The 19,606-nt window shown below is 40.3% G+C and overlaps 1 protein-coding gene across 6 annotated transcripts in view; it reads right to left on the minus strand.

Moving 5' to 3' along the window:
- Window positions 1-19,606, minus strand: part of TFG (trafficking from ER to golgi regulator) — a 30,480-nt gene that overhangs the window by 7,826 nt on the left and 3,048 nt on the right. For 4 of the 6 annotated variants that reach the window (XM_065676553.1, XM_065676551.1, XM_065676550.1 and 1 more), the window contains exons 2-6: window positions 10,145-10,353; window positions 6,056-6,139; window positions 4,937-5,083; window positions 3,430-3,597; window positions 1,254-1,394 (exon numbers count right to left, since the gene is read on the minus strand). In XM_065676553.1, coding sequence (XP_065532625.1) covers window positions 1,254-1,394; window positions 3,430-3,597; window positions 4,937-5,083; window positions 6,056-6,139; window positions 10,145-10,328 — 724 coding nt within the window. In that variant the 5' untranslated portion in view covers window positions 10,329-10,353. Of the gene's footprint in view, window positions 1-1,253; window positions 1,395-3,429; window positions 3,598-4,936; window positions 5,084-6,055; window positions 6,140-10,144; window positions 10,354-19,105; window positions 19,211-19,606 lie in introns of all 6 variants that reach the window. The other 2 variants (XM_065676555.1, XM_065676554.1) reach the window with 2 other exon arrangements.

The following is a 19,606-nucleotide window of genomic DNA, read 5'->3' on the forward strand; positions in this document are numbered from 1 at the left end:
GTTACTGTACGGAAGTAAAAAGACTAAATTCATAAAATGCAAGTTCAGTAACTGAGGGCATATATATTTTGAATATTAAACTTCCTTGTTACTGACAGAAGAACTGTATCTTTAAGCTATAAAGACGTCTCTTGATGTTTCTTCACATCACCTGAATAATTCATATGGAAGCAAGAAAAAAAAAAAAAAAAAAGCAAGAACCAAATCCCAAAGCTAAAAGCAGCAAAACAAGTGTTTTATAAGCTTTATTGCAACCAATAGCATTCATGCCTGCTTAAATATTATCTGTAACTAAGAACTGTTCAAATGCTCTGCAACAATGTCAGAACAGTGCCCTTCAGCCAACACATTCCAAGTGACTGTGGATACCGTGACCCTCCTCAGTAATGCCTCTGAAGTGTCTCAGCATTATGTCAGTACAGAAAGCATCAGAAGGCTGCAACTTGTTTCTACACTAGCACAGAAACAACTTTATGTCGTACTTCATACTGAGGTAGAAATACCAAAGTCATTCCACAGACAGTTTCCTCCAAAACTATGCAGACCTGAAGGCTCAGTGCTCTTGAAAAAGATTAGTAGAACAATGATGCCCAAACATAGCAAACCTCTGAATAGGTTTATTTTTAGAAGGAAAAAAAAAAAAAAAAAACTGTAAAAGGGCATAGTATAACGGAATCTGCACACCAGAGTTAAGACCTTAAGCCTTAAAGGAGAGCCAGCTGAGGCTCCCAAGGGTTACACAGAAAAACTATAAAGCAATGAGACAGTCACAAGCTTTAATCTGACTAGCACCGAGCTGTACATAATAAAGAAGCAATGAAATAGTGGCTCTGGTTTGTCAGACAGAAATGAAGAGTAAACAACATTTTTAATTCACAGAAGACAAGCCAACAAACTGTTAGCTGAGTAAAAGCTTCATTCAACACACAGAGCATGATAGGAACTGTGATCTTCAGCTGTATCGTGCAGCTTATATAAATCTGACTTACAGTAAAGTGAGCACAGATGCAAATAGAAAACTACCTTGAAAATCCTCCTCCCCTTACATCACCTACCCGTACATAAAGCTATTGCTCCATCTGCTGTTTCTATGGTGAACAGCACTTCAGGAAAAAAGTTTTTCTCCCTATTGGAACGGACGATTTTGTGGTTTGGTATTGACTTTGGGTTGCTAATATGAAGTTATAACTGCTGATCCCTCAGATTCAGACACCATCATTCATGCTTTACACAGCAGAAAACATGCTCCTTACCTTCCACCTGCCCAGTCTGTGGCTGTGTGCCAGGGTAGGGTGGCTGCTGTGTCTGAACCCCAGGCGGATGGGCTGCAGAAGAGGAAGAAGCGATGCTGTCCGGTGTCCCCGATCTCTCTTCTGCAGGGGCACTAGGTGGTCCTAGAGGAGCAAGGACAACATACAGCACTTCAAACTAACAGAGTTTGAATTAAAACTCTTGCACAAGACCATTCCTTCGCAAAGTTTTTAACTTTTTTTTTTTTTCAGATTTCCACAGATTTCCATCTGAGAGTCACAACCAAGCTAGAACTGCACATATTTGCAACACCTAAACTCGCCTGTGAATATATGGGGGGAGGAATTTTCAACCTGTCTTTAGGCAACTCAGATTTCATCCTTCCAAGGAACCTGACCCATCTGTGGGATAAACCCCTCCATAACATGCTTCTTCCACTGCTTCAAGCATTAACCTTGCATATGTCCACTGAAGACTTGCCATGTTTGGACAGCACATGCACCTACGTACCTACTCTTTCTCATCTGGAGCAAAGCTGAAAGGCTGTGTGAAACTGTTCAAATGCACTAGTTTTACTGTTGTCCACACGGATCTTCCTGGCTCCTAGCTACATGAATGCTACCTACGAGACACTACTTTAAAATACATGCCTAAAGTTAAGCACAAGCATTAGAATTGCCGCAAGTTCACTTTTAAGAACGTTATATTTACACAATATAAATACGCATCCAACAAGCCATTAATTGTGTTTTCATGGTACCCTTATCAGGGAGAAAAGGAATCAAATCTGCCTACTTCTGGTTTTGCCTTCATATATGTAACTGCAGGATTATAGCTTTAGAAATGGGATTTCTTATATCCTGCTTAATCCTCTGTGAAGTTCTTTGTAAATTCGAAGCATGGTCAAGCCCACTCAATCAGAAAAATTTATGGAGACACATAAACACTGAAGCTGTGATTGAAGCATGAGGTGACACTGAGGCTTTACAACAAGACAAAACCACTCCTTCAACAGTAAGCTCCAGTTTTATGCTAGTTATACTGAATGCTCTATTTCATCACTTCATTGTTCAGAGACAACCCAGTGTAAGTTTTCAAAAACCATCAAAACTTTACTTGGTTTGTGAAATAACTGCGTTGTGACAACACAAAAAATGTGCCATGGAGGAACAGATCATGCAATAGGCCTGATCCACAGACCAATACCCCAACCTGAAGACGGCCACTCTGTCTGTGGGTACAACTTTGGATCCTGCACAGTTGCAGTCACACAGTGCAGATCCTTTCCTACCACCACACACTTTTGCCAAGGCAGCTATACTGCAGAAACAAGCTCCAGTTGCTATTCCTTTACCCACCTGCATCATTACTTCATACATCACATAAAATACACTTGCTCTAAAGTTGAGAGTACACAGCACATCCTGTTAGCTAAAAGCAGTTTTATCTTCAGGTTTCAATGCTACACTGAACTTTGCCAGACTCACAGATTCTGTAAAAAATCACTTCTCTGTATTCTGCATCACTCCCAGTTATATTCTGCATTGCTTTTTTAACTTCAGTTATCCTGTCTTAAGTTGACTGCATTGTTTAGTATCATCAGTTTTTCTATGTTTAGCATTCTACTACTAGGTAGGGCCAGCAGTCATGCAGCTATTCAAGAATAAATACAGTTCAGACAAGTATATTATTCCTTTTTGTTAACAGTAAAAAAGTTAACACTATTTACTTTTGAAATGGAACAGAGAAAAGGCAGGGTCATACAAAACATTCCAACTGACCCACACAGCAAATCATAAGCCAAGAACATGAACTGTAAGGTCAAACCCAAAGCAGAGCAGTGGATACTCTTTTCCTATCACTGGCAGATACCAGTTAAATTAGTCTACACAATAAATTTAAATAAGTATATTTTTTTAGTAAAATATGTAAGCCATTTTCTACTCCAAGCTAAAGCACACTGCTAAAAACAGAAGCAACATTTCAACATTTTGTATCCAAAAGTTAGCAAACACAGTTACAACACCTTAACATACCAAGTTTTGGAATTCTGAAAAGAAATAGCGAATACTGAAGACAGCTTAATATATCCAAAATGAACTACTTTGTTACAAATCAAGATTCAAGTCACTGATTACAAACAGGCTTTGCTTTCCTTTTTGTAAGACATATTCTTACCTGACACCTGACCATCTGTCAAGCCAAATGCTGACATGACATTCTTGCTAATTTCATCCTGGTTCTTCAGCGGATCAAATGCAGACATGCTTGCTGCTATGACTTGAGTAGACGGCTTAACACTAGAGTCAGCAGCAGCAGGCTTTTCTTCCCTTCCATCTACAGCATCTACAAAACAAAATGCTCCGTTATTAATTCCCAAGATCTGAAATATAATCATATGTATGCACTGTACTACAGCAACTTTGAATTGCATAATTTGGGGGGTGAGGGAATATTAAAACTTTTAAAATGCTTATGTTAATAAAATAGTGATGAATCAGTGTTGTACCTCAAACTGTGCTGAATCAGAGAGTTTAAATTTCATTACATAGTTACTTGAAGATACACTGACACTGTGGAGTATCAGTATCTTGTATCACTCTCTATTCAAAGACAGAAGGCTCCTGCTTCAAACATTGTTGTGGTATGTCCTGCCTACAGAGAATTCAAAATTAAGATAACTTATAGTATAGGTTCCAGTTTATTATAGTAGCTTTTTTTCTTCTATCCCCTTCTCCCCGAATTCTTCCTAAACTGACAAGTAAAGTTTATCATTTTGCAATTGTACACCTAGCAGTGCAGCACTCAGAAACCCCTTACATAGTAGGGTGCCATATTTTCTCTTAAAAAAAAGTGCAGACAGGGTTTAGACTGGCTAGCTTTGTTTACACTCTAAAATACAAAAGCAGAATTTCCTAAAAGAAAGTTTGGAGTTCTTGGTTTGCCGCTTTACTCAGAATGCTGTACTCCATGACTTTGTGTCATTGTTTTCTGTGCCCAGATTACCTAGAATCTGTAGCTAAGCACACAGAGGTACAATTCTTACAGTACAACAGCCCTAAGCTAGGAGATCAGTGCCTCATAACTGGGAGAATCCTTTCCCATTCTCCTCTCCCCCTATAAGCCTTTCCCATCCCTACCTGCACACTTGTGCTGCTTACCCTGAGACAGCTCTGATGCTGGTCTGAGCTCAAAATATATGGATTCAATTTCCTAACCTGGCAAAGAAAGTAGATATAATTTTTTGATGAATTCACTTTTTACTGTTTTAGTGAATCAAACTGTCTCAGCAACATGACAAGATAAGCACCAGAGCTAGCCCAGAGTAAGCAGTGGGAGTGCTAAGCTGGGAGGCAAGAACTCTTCAGCAACAACAAGCTATTAACTGAGCTCAAAGGTCTCTCAAAATGTTGTTGTGACTCACTAGTGTTAGTTAAAGCATTTTCATACATAGCACAGAAAATCAAGACTTCAGTTTTATTCCCAAATTAGCTTCGTGCTTTACTCCAGGTAATTTGTATAAAAATTCTGTCTCTCAAATAGAAAGCATTAAAAATTATGTTCTGAACCACCAAGCAACAATTATGAATGATCATAACCAATATTCAAGACTCCATTTTTTACTTTGTTAAACAGCACCCAACTCTGCAAATCAAACCAAACAATGCTTTGCCAGGCTACCTACCACTGTCAGGCAGGTTAGTGGAAAGGCCTGGTTCAGCTGGTGGTTCTAAACAGTCCAGTAAACGATTTACTTTATTGCGAAGTTCTATCAACTCTCGACGCAGGTATTTCACCTGATTAGATTCTAAGGGTCTTGGCTGTCCATTCACTGCAAAACAGCAATTAGATAAATTTAAGTCTGCAGTAATATTTTGAAATCCAGCTAAAAAAAAATAAATTCCAACTTTTACTTGCTTGTAGCATCATCATCCTCCATGGACTTTAAAGTGACAAACTTTAAAGTTTATTCAACACAGACTGAACTCATTCTGAAGTTTACTGTTCCTTTAATATTATCTCAGTTCAGCGTAATCCACAGTGCCAGAACTGCAGAGTAAAGTCTTCTGCATTGTTTCCTCATTTCCAGGAACATATCCTGACCAATACAAATACCATACTTGGTTGTGGAAAGCTGTCCCTTTAGAAACTGCCTTTAGAATTAATGTAAACACAACTGCTGTAGTTCATGAATAAGGTCAGTGTCCAAGTTAATAGCTGCTTGCTATTCCTTGGAACTATATGCTAATTTACCAATAGTAGCTTGAAAATAAAGGATATTTTATACAAAGGCTTATGGATAAATACTGAAGTCTATTCAGCTTTAAGCAATTAATGTTAGTTTTTAGCAGTGTACTAGTAACACTGCAGAATGACCATCATCTTAGATTTCTCACACACCGGTGAAGAAAACATCACAAATGCTAGAGTGGGGTTAACATGGAAAATAACATTAAGAAAAAAAACACTGTGTGTGTGTGTACATACATATATATATGCATAATATATATATAATATATATAATATATATTATAATATATAATATATATAATATATATAATATATATAATATATATAATATATATAATATATAATATGCATATAACATACTTAAGCAAGCTTATAAATAGTTCAGATGTCATATGAAACGGAGAAATGAATATCGTGTATTAAGACCGTATTTTTAATTTACTGATTCATTTTTCTAAGGTGAAAGCTGAAAGTTTTTAGTACCTTCCAGTGAAGTCCACTGCCAGAATTTTAATAAACGTTATTAAAAGAAGAGACAAGCTTCTATACTCACCAAACAATGTCAGCTTAAGTATCCTACTGCATTGAATTGCAAAGGAAAGATCTGAGCTATCAAAAATTGTTATAAGATCTCCATCTGAAAAGAACATGAAAAAAAGTTACATTAAAAGCAAAGCCTTTTAACTACTGACCTTCATGGTAGGGCAGAAATGTTACTTCATTGCTCAAAAATAATTTTCCCTATTTGATTCTGAAGTTACTAGGAAAAAAGTTTATTTTAGCCCAAGAATCAGTGTGCTGGGAACTTATGCACAGAAGGTAAGACAGAAGGGTGAGTGGCTAGAAAAGGGAGTCTTCTGACATTATCCCTTTGAAAGTTTCATAGAACTCACCATTCTTGTCTGTTTACATACAGGATGAAAAAGTGAAGCTACAAGTTTGCAAAGTCCAACACCAGAAAGAATGATGCTGCCAGTTAAGTTATATGCCTGTTCCAACTGGCTCCAAAACTGTGCTGTTCATGTACAGAGAGGAGGAGGCTGAAGGTACATGGCACAAGGCAATCCCGATTCAATTTTTAAAATACGAAACATGCACACTACCAAGGGAAAATTTTAAGTGACTAGAACATCTTCTCAGGTTCCACTCAGAACACTGAGGTGCAAGACTGAATTTTAGCATGGGAATGACAGTAAAGTTCCAGTGTAAAAATGTACAGTAGAAATATCTATCAGCTTTACACACAAATAGGAATGAAGACATGAAGATGTCAAAGTAGCCAGAATAAAACTTTTCTCTCAAACCAGGAATCTGACATGAAGCCTCAACACTTAGTCATTTATTTCTGTGTGTCAGGCTTCAGAGTAACTCCCATACCAATGCATCCTAACGAATGTGCACACTGCCATCAGTCACAGGAACTGTATTAGAACTGTATGGGATCCTTTATTCTTAAGATACAAAGGGTTATGCATAAACCACTGAATACCTTTAATACTATTAATACCCAAAGGAGACACCAAGCCCCCATTAAGCCTTTGACAATTTTTATACTCAGTCAAGACAAATCCACATTAACATCTTTACTTAACAAGATTACAGATAAAACAAGACTATTACCTTTGGCAGGACAGATTTTATGCTGGTTTAACATATGCAACAGATTATTAATAGATTAAATGAACACAAATTAAGCAGCACAAAGGAAAGAGTGGGAAAGTGTTATGAGGAAAACACACATAGACATGCAAACATGGAAAAGAGAAGGGATAGCAAGGCCACTTCCTTCCAGAACAGCTTGGCAACTGGAAACTGAGATGAGACCCTATCTAGTGAAGCTTCACATTAAGAAGCAACAGTGTTAGATGACACATAGCTTGGAACAAAGCTGACTCCGGGCTACCAACGTTCCTCTCTAAAACGTTGTTACAGGAGGCTTTGTGAACAGACACAGAAACATGTTTTTAATTACAAATTACTGCCTGAAAATTCTGACCTATTCTTTATGGTGACAAAGCTTCAACTGTGTAAAAGTTAAAAGTTTTCAAATAAATGAATGCTTCAGTACAAATAGTCATAACACACATGATAGCAAGCTGAAAAAAAAAAGCTTTATCTCCCTTGTTATTTTTTTTCCTATTTCACTTGGGAAAAAAATACAAAAAATACAAAAATACCCACTGCCAAAAAAGTAGTTTTTCTTCACCTTGGTAAGTTTATCAAAGGCAGAGACATTACTGATTAGCAGTATGCGTTAATAACTCATTATTAACTCTGAGACAAAGGCACCAACTTCTACTGCGAGTTGATCAAAACCAAAAATGAACAGGCCAACCACACATTAGGCACTAGTTTGAAATTCAAGCCTAACATAAAGTTTCTATTATTAGCTCCACAGGGCCTTTAGCATATGTAACTCAGTAACACAGTGTGCTTAAGATGCACTTCTACTCTCTGATTCATGTAAATTCACTGCTGGCAGTCCTCAGTGGCATGCTTGGGTTTGGGGTTTTTTTCAGGCATCAGGTTTTACTACATATTCAAGAACCTTAAGCAGTACATGAAAATGTTTTCACACCTAGTAGAGCAATTTCCTTAATTCAGAAGTCTGAAAGATGCCCAACTTGAATATAAAATCTAACTCTACAAGGTAGTAATCTAACACAAACTTCTTTTCCATAGTAATTACTAAAAGTGTCATGTAACCTAAATATAACCTAAGAATATGCTTCCAACTATCTTAGACTGCAAATCCAGAGACAAAAGGACTGGGATTTAAAGTTTTCTAGCTTCCCCAATTAAGCATACAAGTTTCGGGGTGGGGGGAACCCAAATGTGTTAAGATTCACGAATAATGGCAGTGTGATGAAGATACAAAGCCATGGTATTTTGCCAAAATTTTAAGTAGAAAATCCCACATCCAGGCCTGTAGATCACTAGCTTCACATGCTACAACACAAGAAACAAAGCCAGGAGGGATAGATTAAGTATTCTTCTAAACACCTAAAGAGTGGGCACATGAATTCTGAGAAGACTCGGATCGAGGTTGCAGAAGTAGTGGAAATCCTTAGACCACCTTAAGGTATCTCCTCACAACAGATGAGGACAGACATTCCTCCAGGTCTGGAGGGATAAATAACAAAACAGAAGTAGCTACAATGTATACATTTCAATGCTTCTAACAACTGAAATAGATTTAAAGAAGAATCTTTTAGTACTTGAAACAAAGTCAAGAATACCAGAGTCCTCATCTGGCAGTCAAACTGAAGCCTAGTTCTGTTAACTTTCTCCTTAATCACTTGCAACCTCCTCTGGTAGTAACAATGTTTAAACTTTCTTAATAGTGATGATCAGCCAGGATAACATACACCGAAATTTCACGTCTCAGTGGAGAAGTAGCACATTCTGAGAAAGCTAAAATTAACAGTAGAAGGTCTCTAGGTTGTGAAAGACAACAGAAGAATGACACCATAATGGTGTATGATGGAGACTGTAATTATCTTCTTCAAAAGAAGACGGAGACAGAAGCATACACAAAACCAGAGAACTATACTTAGAGAACAGGAATTAGAAGCTTTAACCAAATGAAAAAGCACCCATCTATTTACTTTCACTTTTTCTCATTCCAGAAAGAAAAAAGAAATTGATAATGCGGTAAGAAGAAAACCAATACTACCACAAATCCATTGAGCTCTCTCCCACTAGCAATCCAGACCCCAAATGCTCTTCACTGCATATCAGTTTTGTTGAGCAGTGTTTCTCAAAAGCTTCATGAACCCAAAAAAACTGTCTCAGAGTCACTCAAAGTGAAATCTTATAGCCTAGATGTATGAATAAAAGTTATTTAAGGACCACAGTCAGTGCTATTAAGAACCTGAACGCTTCAGTAATGTAGCTTTTTTTACTGTACACCAGCAGAATCATCACACAGCCTTTGAAGTGAATAAAAGACTGGGGATTTTATTACTTCATTCTGACTTTCATTTTATGAATATCACCCTTCTGACATTCCAAGATGAAAACCCTCCAATCTACAACTCTCTTTCTACATATCTCAAACAAGGCCCTTTTCATTCTGTGGAAGCTCTTCTTAAGGTTGCATTTAACATTAATGATGATTTTCTTTGCAGCAACCAATGTCCAACAGATTCAAACATTACTCAAGCAAAAGATTATTCTTAATAAATATTTCAGGTTAAAAGTGTCTTGTAATCTTTACTGATGGGGAAAAACGTAATTAAGAACTACTACTACAGAAGCAAAGTTTTCCAAGACTTGTAAGAGCTTGCTTTAAGTCATGTGTTTATTCCCTCCTCTACTTCAAACCCACTTTATCATTGAAAACAAAAGAGAATGAGTAGACAAAAAGCTGTGATAGCACCAGCTTCCCATAACAGCAAAAAATGAACTTTCAGATAGTATTTGCTCCATTATTTCTGAAAGATCAGCTATTTTAAGGAAGCATAACCACAAGAAATACAGCTTCTATTATCTGACTCAAAGAATTTCACAAGAAATCACTTGCAATTGCCAATGAATTTGGACAATTCTGAAGAGGTGAATTTCAGAGTTTCTGTCCATAGACAGATTATACTAGAGCAAGAGAAGTAATTAAACCTTAACAGCAGTAATCATGTATTACCTTCATCTTTGTATTTTATTGTGACTTCGTCATTGCTCAGAAGTTTTCCTCTAAAAACTCTCTGCATCATTAGCACCAATTCATCATAGGTGATGTCTTCATTATGAATAGGTATTCTCCTAATATCTTCCCCAAGCTGAGCTTTGATGATCAGCTTCCCACTTAAATCCAGCTGCCCATTCATGGTGAATTCCTTAGCACCTGCAGACCTGTTAACAATAAAACATTAAAAGCATTTTAGAAAACTAAACTGTTCATTATTTAAATGTATCTGATGACAATTATGAAGCCTTCCATCTTTGGAAAGCATTACTGTTAGGAAGCTCGCCAGAGAACCCCTCTCAGACACATGCTATGATGCATGAATTTCCCAAACAATAAAGTGCATAATACTTAAACTGAGCTTAAAGGCAAAGAACAACTCTGTAAGATCCAACACGTCAAATGAACAGTTATCACAGTTCCCAGTGCTCAGAATTTAAGAGTAAAGATTTTTTTTTTTTAAGTCATACAGCTCTTTAATGTGTGTGATATCTAGAAATTTCGAACTTGAGTGGGTTTTTCTGTAAGGTATCAGCTGTAAACTGTCATGAAAAACACCTACAAAGGAACTAATAATCCCTGGGATTTGCTTTTGAGATATATGCATACATCTCTCATGGGAAAAGTGAAATTCCAGCAAAAGATGTCAGCCTTACAATATTGTATCAGTTACATTATCAACTCTTTAATTATTTTTACATTCCCCATAATTATGACAACCAGCAAAGGGCGCTTTTTTTTTCCCCATTTAAGAAAAGACTGCCATAATAAAATATTTTATGTCAATGACTACAGGTAGTAAGGGGGCTTTACTAAGGGGATCAAGTTGAATCATGCACTATTTCATGAACAAATACATGAAGAGCTAAATGTTGGTTTATTATAAGCATGATTAGAATAAATTGAGGGTTCCTATCCTAAAAGGAAGATAAAATTTTTCCTTTCTTTGAAATTTTGACTGAGATGTTTTAACAAAGATTTTAGATTTGTAAAAGCTGCTTAATAAACCACATATTAGCTACTCATTAGACTCAAGAGCCACAGATTTGTTATGCAAGTAGTCTGAACAGTCATTTACACTCCGTGGTTTAAGGGGACAACCACCCCAAAAGAAGTGCAAAAAAGCCATCTTGTACCAAAGCAGCACACAGCATCTACTTCACAGTTATACCTTTAACACTTTATGTAAGGCAATTTAAAAATTATCACTTTGTATAAGGCATCCCTCTTGTTAAAAAACACAAAGACTATATGTTAAAAGAAAATCAGAAACTACGGAGAAGTTACTGAGCAGAGGAATGAAAAAAATAAAAACCACAAACATCTGGATAGCTAGTCAAATGTCCACTTCTTCACCGTTTTGGACAGGCCCAAAATAATACATCTGGAATAAGGAGCAATTAAAGAAGCAGTTACCTTAACATCTGAAGCACAAATATTGGAGATCTTAACTGCAGGCAGCCCTACACATCAAAACTGGCATTTCCAAAGCCACATGCAGGCCAATACGCTGATCACTCTCTTGAGCAAAAAGAATTCTTGGTAGAGGTATCTCTCGCCTACCTTTAACAGTGTTGTAACATAGTGCTTTATGAGAAAACTGAATTCTGCTTTCAGTCTATTTTTAAAGTACTGCACTGAGAATTACTTCTTTCCTACCAGAGAAATAAGACACTCAGCTAAAGCCTTTAAGACATCATACATTGATGCACCTGTATATATTTAACTCTGCTGCTATGATGGCAATGTTTTGCATTAAAAAGATGTAGTATGATGTTATCTCTAGATTGCAATTCAATTTCTGGGGGTTTGGATAATGAGCTTGATATAAAGCAAACATTTCATGCAAATCCCTCTGTTTAGCCTAATGGCATATGTCCTGGTTTAAGCCCAGCCAGCAATCCAAAACCACGCAGCCGCTCGCTCACTCCCTCCCCTTCCTCTCTCCGCTCCCGGATGTATGGGAAGGAGAATAGAAAGAATGTAACTCCCATGGGCTGAGATAAGAACAGTCCAGTAACTAAGGTAGAATATAAAACCACCACTGCTACCACCAATAACAATAATGGTAAGGGAAATAACAAGGAAAGAGAATACAACCGCTTACCACCCACCAACAGATACCCAGCCTGACCCAAGCAATGACCTAGCCCTTCCGGGTAACCTCCCCAATTTATATACTGGGCGTGACGTGCTGTGATATGGAATACCTCTTTAGTTAGTTTGGGTCAGGTATCCTGTCTCTGCTTCCTTCTGGCTTCCCCTCCTCCCTGGCAGAGCATGAGACTCAGAAAAGTCCTTGGTCAGAACAAACATTACTAAGCAACAACTAAAAACATCGGTGTTATCAGCGTTGCTCCCAGGCTGAAAGTCAAAAACACAGCACTGCACCAGCTACTAAGACTGAGAAAAATGACTGCTACTGCTGAACCCAGGACAGGATCCACCCCTTATTCCATACCATTCACGTCATGCTCAGATCCCACATTTTTCAATATACCGTCACTCTTGTCTCATATATACATACACACACACACACAGATATTATTCCCTAGTGCATGGACCAAGCCTTATAAAGCTGCTGAGTTCATCCAGTCCATAATGTCAGGCTCCACCTCTTGTAACAATCCCTCAGAGCAGGAAACACGGTGTGCAGTGTTGGATCGTTGCCTGCTGATGACACCATTGGAACTCGTCTGGTCACTGCTGAGCTCGTCTGGTTTCATCAAAGCTCATTGTTTGTTGGAATGGCGGTCGAAGGGAAGTCAGGGCCAGTCGCTGGTTACCTGAAGACATCTAGTTGATAGGCTATAGAAGCGCTACATAGCAGGCAACAGCATACAATTGAGGTCATTGGCTGTTTTCCCTTAAAATCAAATCCCCTCAAGGTACACATCAGCCTTCCCCATCTTCCTGCATTACCCACCAAGTATATACAGCTCCCTGAGCAAAAGCAGTACCACCAGAGGACTTGCCTTTACCTGAAGCAGGAATAATCCAGACTGTCTTCCCCACCAAATTCTTCATGTGCACCACAGGAACTTCCTCCCCCTCTACAGTACATAACAGTTCTGACTGGGCTGTGCCAACCCTGTTGGCAGATCCTCTGGTGTTGACCAACCAGGTGGCCTTTGGTAAACGTGTATCCCAATGTTTGAAAGTCCCACCACCCATTGCTCTCAGTGTAGTTTTTAACAGCCCATTGTACCATTCGATCTTCCCAGAGGCTGGTGCCTGGTAGGAGATGTGATATACCTACTCAATACCATGCTCTTTGGCCCAGTATCTATCAGGTTGTTCCGGAAACAAGTCCCACCGTCTGACTCGGTTCTCTCTGGGGTGTTGTGTCGCCACAAAATCTGTTTCTCAAGGCCCAAGACTGTTCTGGGCAGTGGCATGGGGCACAGCATATGTTTCCAGCCATCCGGTGGTTGCTTCCACCATGGTAAGCACATGCTTGCCTTGGTGGGTTGGTGAGAGTGTGATATAATCAATATGCTAGGCCTCCCCCCCATATTGGTACTTCAGCTGTCATCCTCCATACCAGAGAGGCTTTAACCATTTGGCTTAATTGCAGCACGTTTCACAGTCGTGAATAACCTGGGCTATAGTGTCCATTGTTAAGTCCACCCCTCGATCATGAGCCCATATATATGCTGCATCTCTGCCCTGATGGCCTGAAGTGTCATGGGCCCACCAGGCCAAAAATTCACCCTTATGTTGCCAATCTACGTCCATCTGAGCCACTTCAACCTTAGCAGCTTTATCTACTTGTTGGTTGTTCTGGTGCTCCTCAGTGGCCCAACTCTTGGGTACATGAGCATCTATGTGGCATACCTTCACCACCAGGTTCTGCACCCGGGCAGTGATATCTTGCCACAGTGCAGCAGCCCAGATGGGTTTACCTCTGCATTGCCAGTTACTCTGCTTCCATTGCTGCAACCACCCCCACAGGGCATTTGCCACCATCCATGAGTCAGTATAGTGATAAAGTACTGCGACTTTTCTCATTCAGCAATGTCCAGGGCCAGCTCGCTCTGACTTCGTCTTTGGCCTCAGTCAAACTGACTTTGGATGGCTTTGACCTCAGCAAACTGACTTGATTCACCCTCTCCTTCAGCAGTTTCTACAACTTGTCGCTGGAGACTCCATACAGCTGCCTTCCATCTCCGATGCTTTCCCACAATAAAGCAGGACCCATCAGTAAACAAGGTGTATTGCTTTTCACTTTCTGACAGTTTATTAAATGAGGGGGCATCTTCAGCACGCATCACCTCCTCCTCTGGTGATATTCCAAAATCTTTGCCCTCTGACCAGTCCATGATGACTTTTAGAATTCCGGGACGACTGGGATTTCCTATTTGAGCTCATTGTGTAACTAGTGCAGCCCATTTACTCCATGTAGCATCGGTTGCATGATGTGTAGAGGAGACCCTGCCTTTGAACATCAAGCTCAGCACAGGCAACCAGGGTGCCAGGAGAAGCTGTGCTTCAGTACCAATCACTTCTGAAGCAGCTTGAACCCCTTCATAGGCTGCCAGTACCTCTTTCCCAGTTGGTGTATAGCTGACCTCAGATCCTCTGTATCCCTGACTCCAAAAGCCAAGAGGTTGACCTCGAGTCTCCCCTGAAGCTTTCTGCCAGAGGCTCCAGGTAGGACCATTATCCTCAGCTGCAGTGTAGAGTACCTTGTTTACATCAGGTCTGGTCTGGACTGGTCCAAGGGCTCCTGCATTAACTACATCTTGTTTAATTTGTTCAAAGGCTTGTTGTTGCTCAGGGCCCCATTTAAAATCACTCTTCTTCTGGGTCACATGATAGAGAGGGCTTACAATGAAACTGTAACTTGGGATGTGCACTCTCTAGAACCCCACAACACCTAAGAAAGCTTGTGTTTCTTTCTGATTAGTTGGTGGAAACATTGCTGTTATCATGTTGATCACATCTGTGGGGATCTGGCGATACACATCTTGCCATTTTATTCCCAAAAGTTGAATCACCTATGCAAGTCCTTTGACCTTACTCCGTTTTATGGGTAAACCAGCTTTGGATTATTTTCCTCCCTTTCTCAAAGACTTCTGCTGCTGTATCACCCCACACGATAATGTCATCAATGTATTGCAGGTGTTCTGGAGCTTACCCCTGTTCCAGTGCATTCTGGATCAGTCCATGGCAGATGTTAGGGCTGTGTTTCCACCCCTGGGGCAGTCGGTTCGAAGTGTACTGGACACCCCTCCAAGTAAAAGCAAACTGTGGCCTGCACTCCACTGCCAAAGGAACTGACAAAAATGCATTGGCAATATCACTTGGCTGTGTTTGACTCCAGTTCATACTGAAGTTCTAGCATGTCCGGAACGGCAGCACTCAATGGTGGTGTGACTTCATTCAGACCACGATAGTCTACTGTTAGTCTCCACTTAGGAGAGGCTTTCACACTGGCCATATGGGGCTATTAAAGGGTGAGCGGGTCCTACTGATCACTCCTTGGCTCTCCAGTCTGTCCCAGCTTATGGATGGGAATCAGGGAATCTTCATTGGTGCGATACTGCTGCCGGTGCACTGTTGTGGCTGCAACTGGCGCTTATTCTTCGACCTTCAGCAACACCACAACAGAAGGATGCTCTGACAGACCAGGCAAGGTGGACGGCTGCTTAATTTCCTCTGTCTCCAAAGCAGCAATACCAAAAGCCCATCGGTACCCTTTGGGGTCTTTGAAGTACCTTCTCCTGAGACAGTCTATGCCGAGGATGCATGAAGCCTCTGAGCAGTCACAGTGGGGTGCTTTTGCCACTTCCTCCCAGTCAAGCTGATTTCAGCCTGATTGACTGATTTCAGTACAGTCAATTCTTGGGATCCTCCTATCACTCCAGAAATACAGATGGGTTCCACCCCTTGAAAGCTTAATGGCATCAGGGTACACTGTGCACTGGTATCTACTAGAGCCTTATACTTCTGTGGGACTGATGTGACAGGTCATCTGATCCACGCAGTCCAGAAAATTTGACTGTCCCCTACCTCCACCTGGCTGGAGGCAGGGCCCCTCTAATAGTGATCATAACATTGGACACTTATATCTTGTAGAAAGGGATTAGAAGCTGGAGTAAAATCAGCTCTTCCACTCCATCTGGGAACCTGCTCACCAGAGACTGAAGCCGCAGCTTTCATGTGATGATTATCCTTGACCTTTGTTCTCCTCTTCAATTCATGCACCTATTCCTCCAGAGCTGAGGCAGGTTTTCCATCCCACCTCCTCATGTCTTCTCCATGATCCTGCAGGTAAAACCATAGGGTGTCCCGTGGTGTATACTTTCTATATCTTTTCTCTCGAGCAGTAGGACGCCTTTTGTTAATAGCCGAGACATGGGCTGGTACACGTGGGGAGCTGGATAGGTCAAGCAGGTCATCTCTCAATTGTTTGAGGTCCTGGGACAGTTTTTCCACAGCTGAAATGATGGAATGGGTGAGACTGTCTTCAAACTCTCACAGTTGACAAATCATTTCATCCATGGTTGGTGGTGCTATGTCATTCCAGGTTATTGCTGCCAATGAATGGGCATATGATGACAGTGCATTCCATGTAGATTTCCACCACATGGGTCATGTACATTCAACTTCGTCTGGATCTATGGGTGCATTCCTGGCATCCGGCCTATGACAGATCATCTCTGCAATGGCTGACTCCCTCAGAGACCGGATGCCTTTCTCTAGAGTAGTCCACTTGGCTGAACGACTCATAACATCGTCCTTGTATGGAAACCTGTATTTCACAGCTGCTAAGAGCTGTCTCCAAAGGCCAAGGGACTGTTTCTCTTTTGCAATTGCTTTGTCAATTCCCCCTTCCCTAGCAAGTGATCCCAGCTGCTTGGCTTCCCTACCTTCTAGTTCATGACCATCAGCCCCATTATGCCAGCATTGGAGAACCAGGTGATGATGTGCATCCTTGGTTGACAGGTAAAATCTTTTTGCATATTCCATAGCTCAGTTGAGGTCCGGAGTCAAGAAGTCACCTCTTCTTCCTCTGATTCACATAATAATAACTCCTGCTCAGATGCTGTCCTGTGTAGTAAGTGCATTGTTTCTTCATCTTTCTTCATCTTTCTTGCTTTTCCCCTTGCGTACAGGGGCAACTGATACTGGCACAAACTGGTCCTCTGGTTTAGCTACAGTGATTATCACTGTGGTTGGAGTGGCTGCAGTACCTGTTGTCGTGGTCTGGGTAGCTGCTGTACTTGTCGCTGAGGTTGGTGTAATTGCTGTGCTTGGAATTGGATTAGCTGTGTTGTCTGTTGTAGTCAAGAGTTTGAGTAGCTGCTGTACTTGTCACTGGGGCTGGTGTAGCTGCTGTGCTTGGAGCTGGAGTAGCTGCATTACCTGTTGTAGTCAGTGTCTGAGTAGCTGCTGCATCTGGAGTTTGAGTAGCTGTGTTGTCTCTATTGCTTTGCCATCAGATCCAGAGACATTTCTTTCCCTTTGAAGGTGCTGGACAGTGTTGAACAAGGCTCTGTAAGCATAGGCCAAGCCCCAGCACATAGCCATGATTTGTCCCTCGCTGGTATGACCAAGATGACAACACACCTCATCTAAGTGTTTTACTAATTTTTCTGGATTTTGCACTTGTTCAGCAGTGAAGTTCCAAAGCATTGGAGGGGCCCACTGGATCTAGGGGCCCTAGATACTTGCCCATACTATCCCACACACCCTGCCACTCATGACTGTCCAGCCTCAGGGAAAATCTCTTGGTCCTCCTACATCATCATCTAACCCTAGACAAGACCCAAACCCAATTCTGCTTAACTTTCAAGATCAGATGAAATGGTCGTGGGTAATACACACTCTGTATGTGTGCAACATGCTGATCCCCATCACAATCAGCAGGCAGGTCTCAAGGGTACCCAAAGGCCATTCAAAACCTTCAGAACTCTCAAAGGATGCTGTAATAGTCTGGTGGGGAGGCTTGGAACGTAAGGGATTGTCTCCTTCACAGGCTGACCACCCGAGGGGGTGAAAAAAGATGTGTAATTGCTAAACATTTCCATTATACACCTCCCAAAGTACAGAGGTGACGACCACACTGGGAACGCAAGCCAAAACAGTTTTCATGATCAGTGAGTCTGTTGTATTACAAGTCATTACCATAAAGTACAGTGAAACAAGAACCTTAGCCCAGGCCCCTGAGCCTATAAACAATAAAACACCAAACACTGTCTGTTGGTAAGGTATGACATACTGAAACTTCAAGATCAAAAGCAACAACTTAAATCAGCATTATGACGAGTGAGTATTACTCCGAAACAATGAATGCTTATCACAAGTACGATTAGACACAAGCCGGTCAGATGCATCGTTATCTCAACCCTTTGTACCCCACTTGGTCCTTCATCAGAGTAAACATTACTCAACAATAACTAAAAACATCGGTGTTATCAGCATTGTTCCCAAGCTGAAAGTCAAAAACACAGCACTGCACCAGCTACTAAGACTGAGAAAAATGACTGCTACTGCTGAACCCAGGACAACATCCAAAAAAAGAGACATGCAACTATTGAACAAAACTCATTCTCCTAACCAGACAAAACAGGAGGTAGGCAGATACAGCCTCACTGCAGAGAAAAGGGACCTACAATTAACACAGCCATGTTGCTGCTGAGACATTCCAACAAAACAGTGAAGTTTATAGTATCATTAATACTCGCTAATACATTATTCATGTTTTGCAACATAGGAGTCTTGACCGCAGGCACATCAACTCAATCTAATTAACACTAAGTTGGTTGTAAAAGCATAGGGCTTTGCAGAAGATGTTTGTTTGGTTTTGGCTTTTTTTTTTTTTTTTTAAATTGAAAGCATTAAAAAGACAAAACAGCAGCCATGCACAGGTTTTCTTTCACCTCCTTTCCAAAAACATACATTTGCCATTACCTTGCCAGTCTTACTGATGCTGGATTATCGGACAGATTTTCCACCTCACTTCAGAACTGAGTTAGGATAAGCCGCCATGCACTATCAGTGCCAGAAAACAGGAAGCTACATAAAAGTAAAAATAAAAACTTTATTTCGTATCATTCTTTCACTTTAGAACATTGCAATGAATATATACGATTAAAAAAACACTGTTTTATCCATAATGTAACAATCACATTTTGAGTAGCGTAGTGTTTGAAGTTTAATTAAAACAGAGATCTTGAACAAGAATTTTAATTTCACAATAGAAGCTTGGGTTTTTTTTCCTAAATTTTGTAATTGCATGTAGGAATTCCTAACAGTAAGTGTCCCTTTACAGGACAATGCTCTTTGGCAGTCTCAAAATACTCATTTGTACGGCCTTCATCTTAAAACCCCAGGTTAAGTAAAATAAACTTTCATTGATTTAGCAGTACAAAAATCTGGAAGTTCATTTCTTAGCTTAAGGGTGAAGCATCT

Source organism: Lathamus discolor, chromosome 4 (genome assembly GCF_037157495.1).
Source record: "Lathamus discolor isolate bLatDis1 chromosome 4, bLatDis1.hap1, whole genome shotgun sequence".
Taxonomy (NCBI): Eukaryota; Metazoa; Chordata; class Aves; order Psittaciformes; family Psittacidae; genus Lathamus; species Lathamus discolor.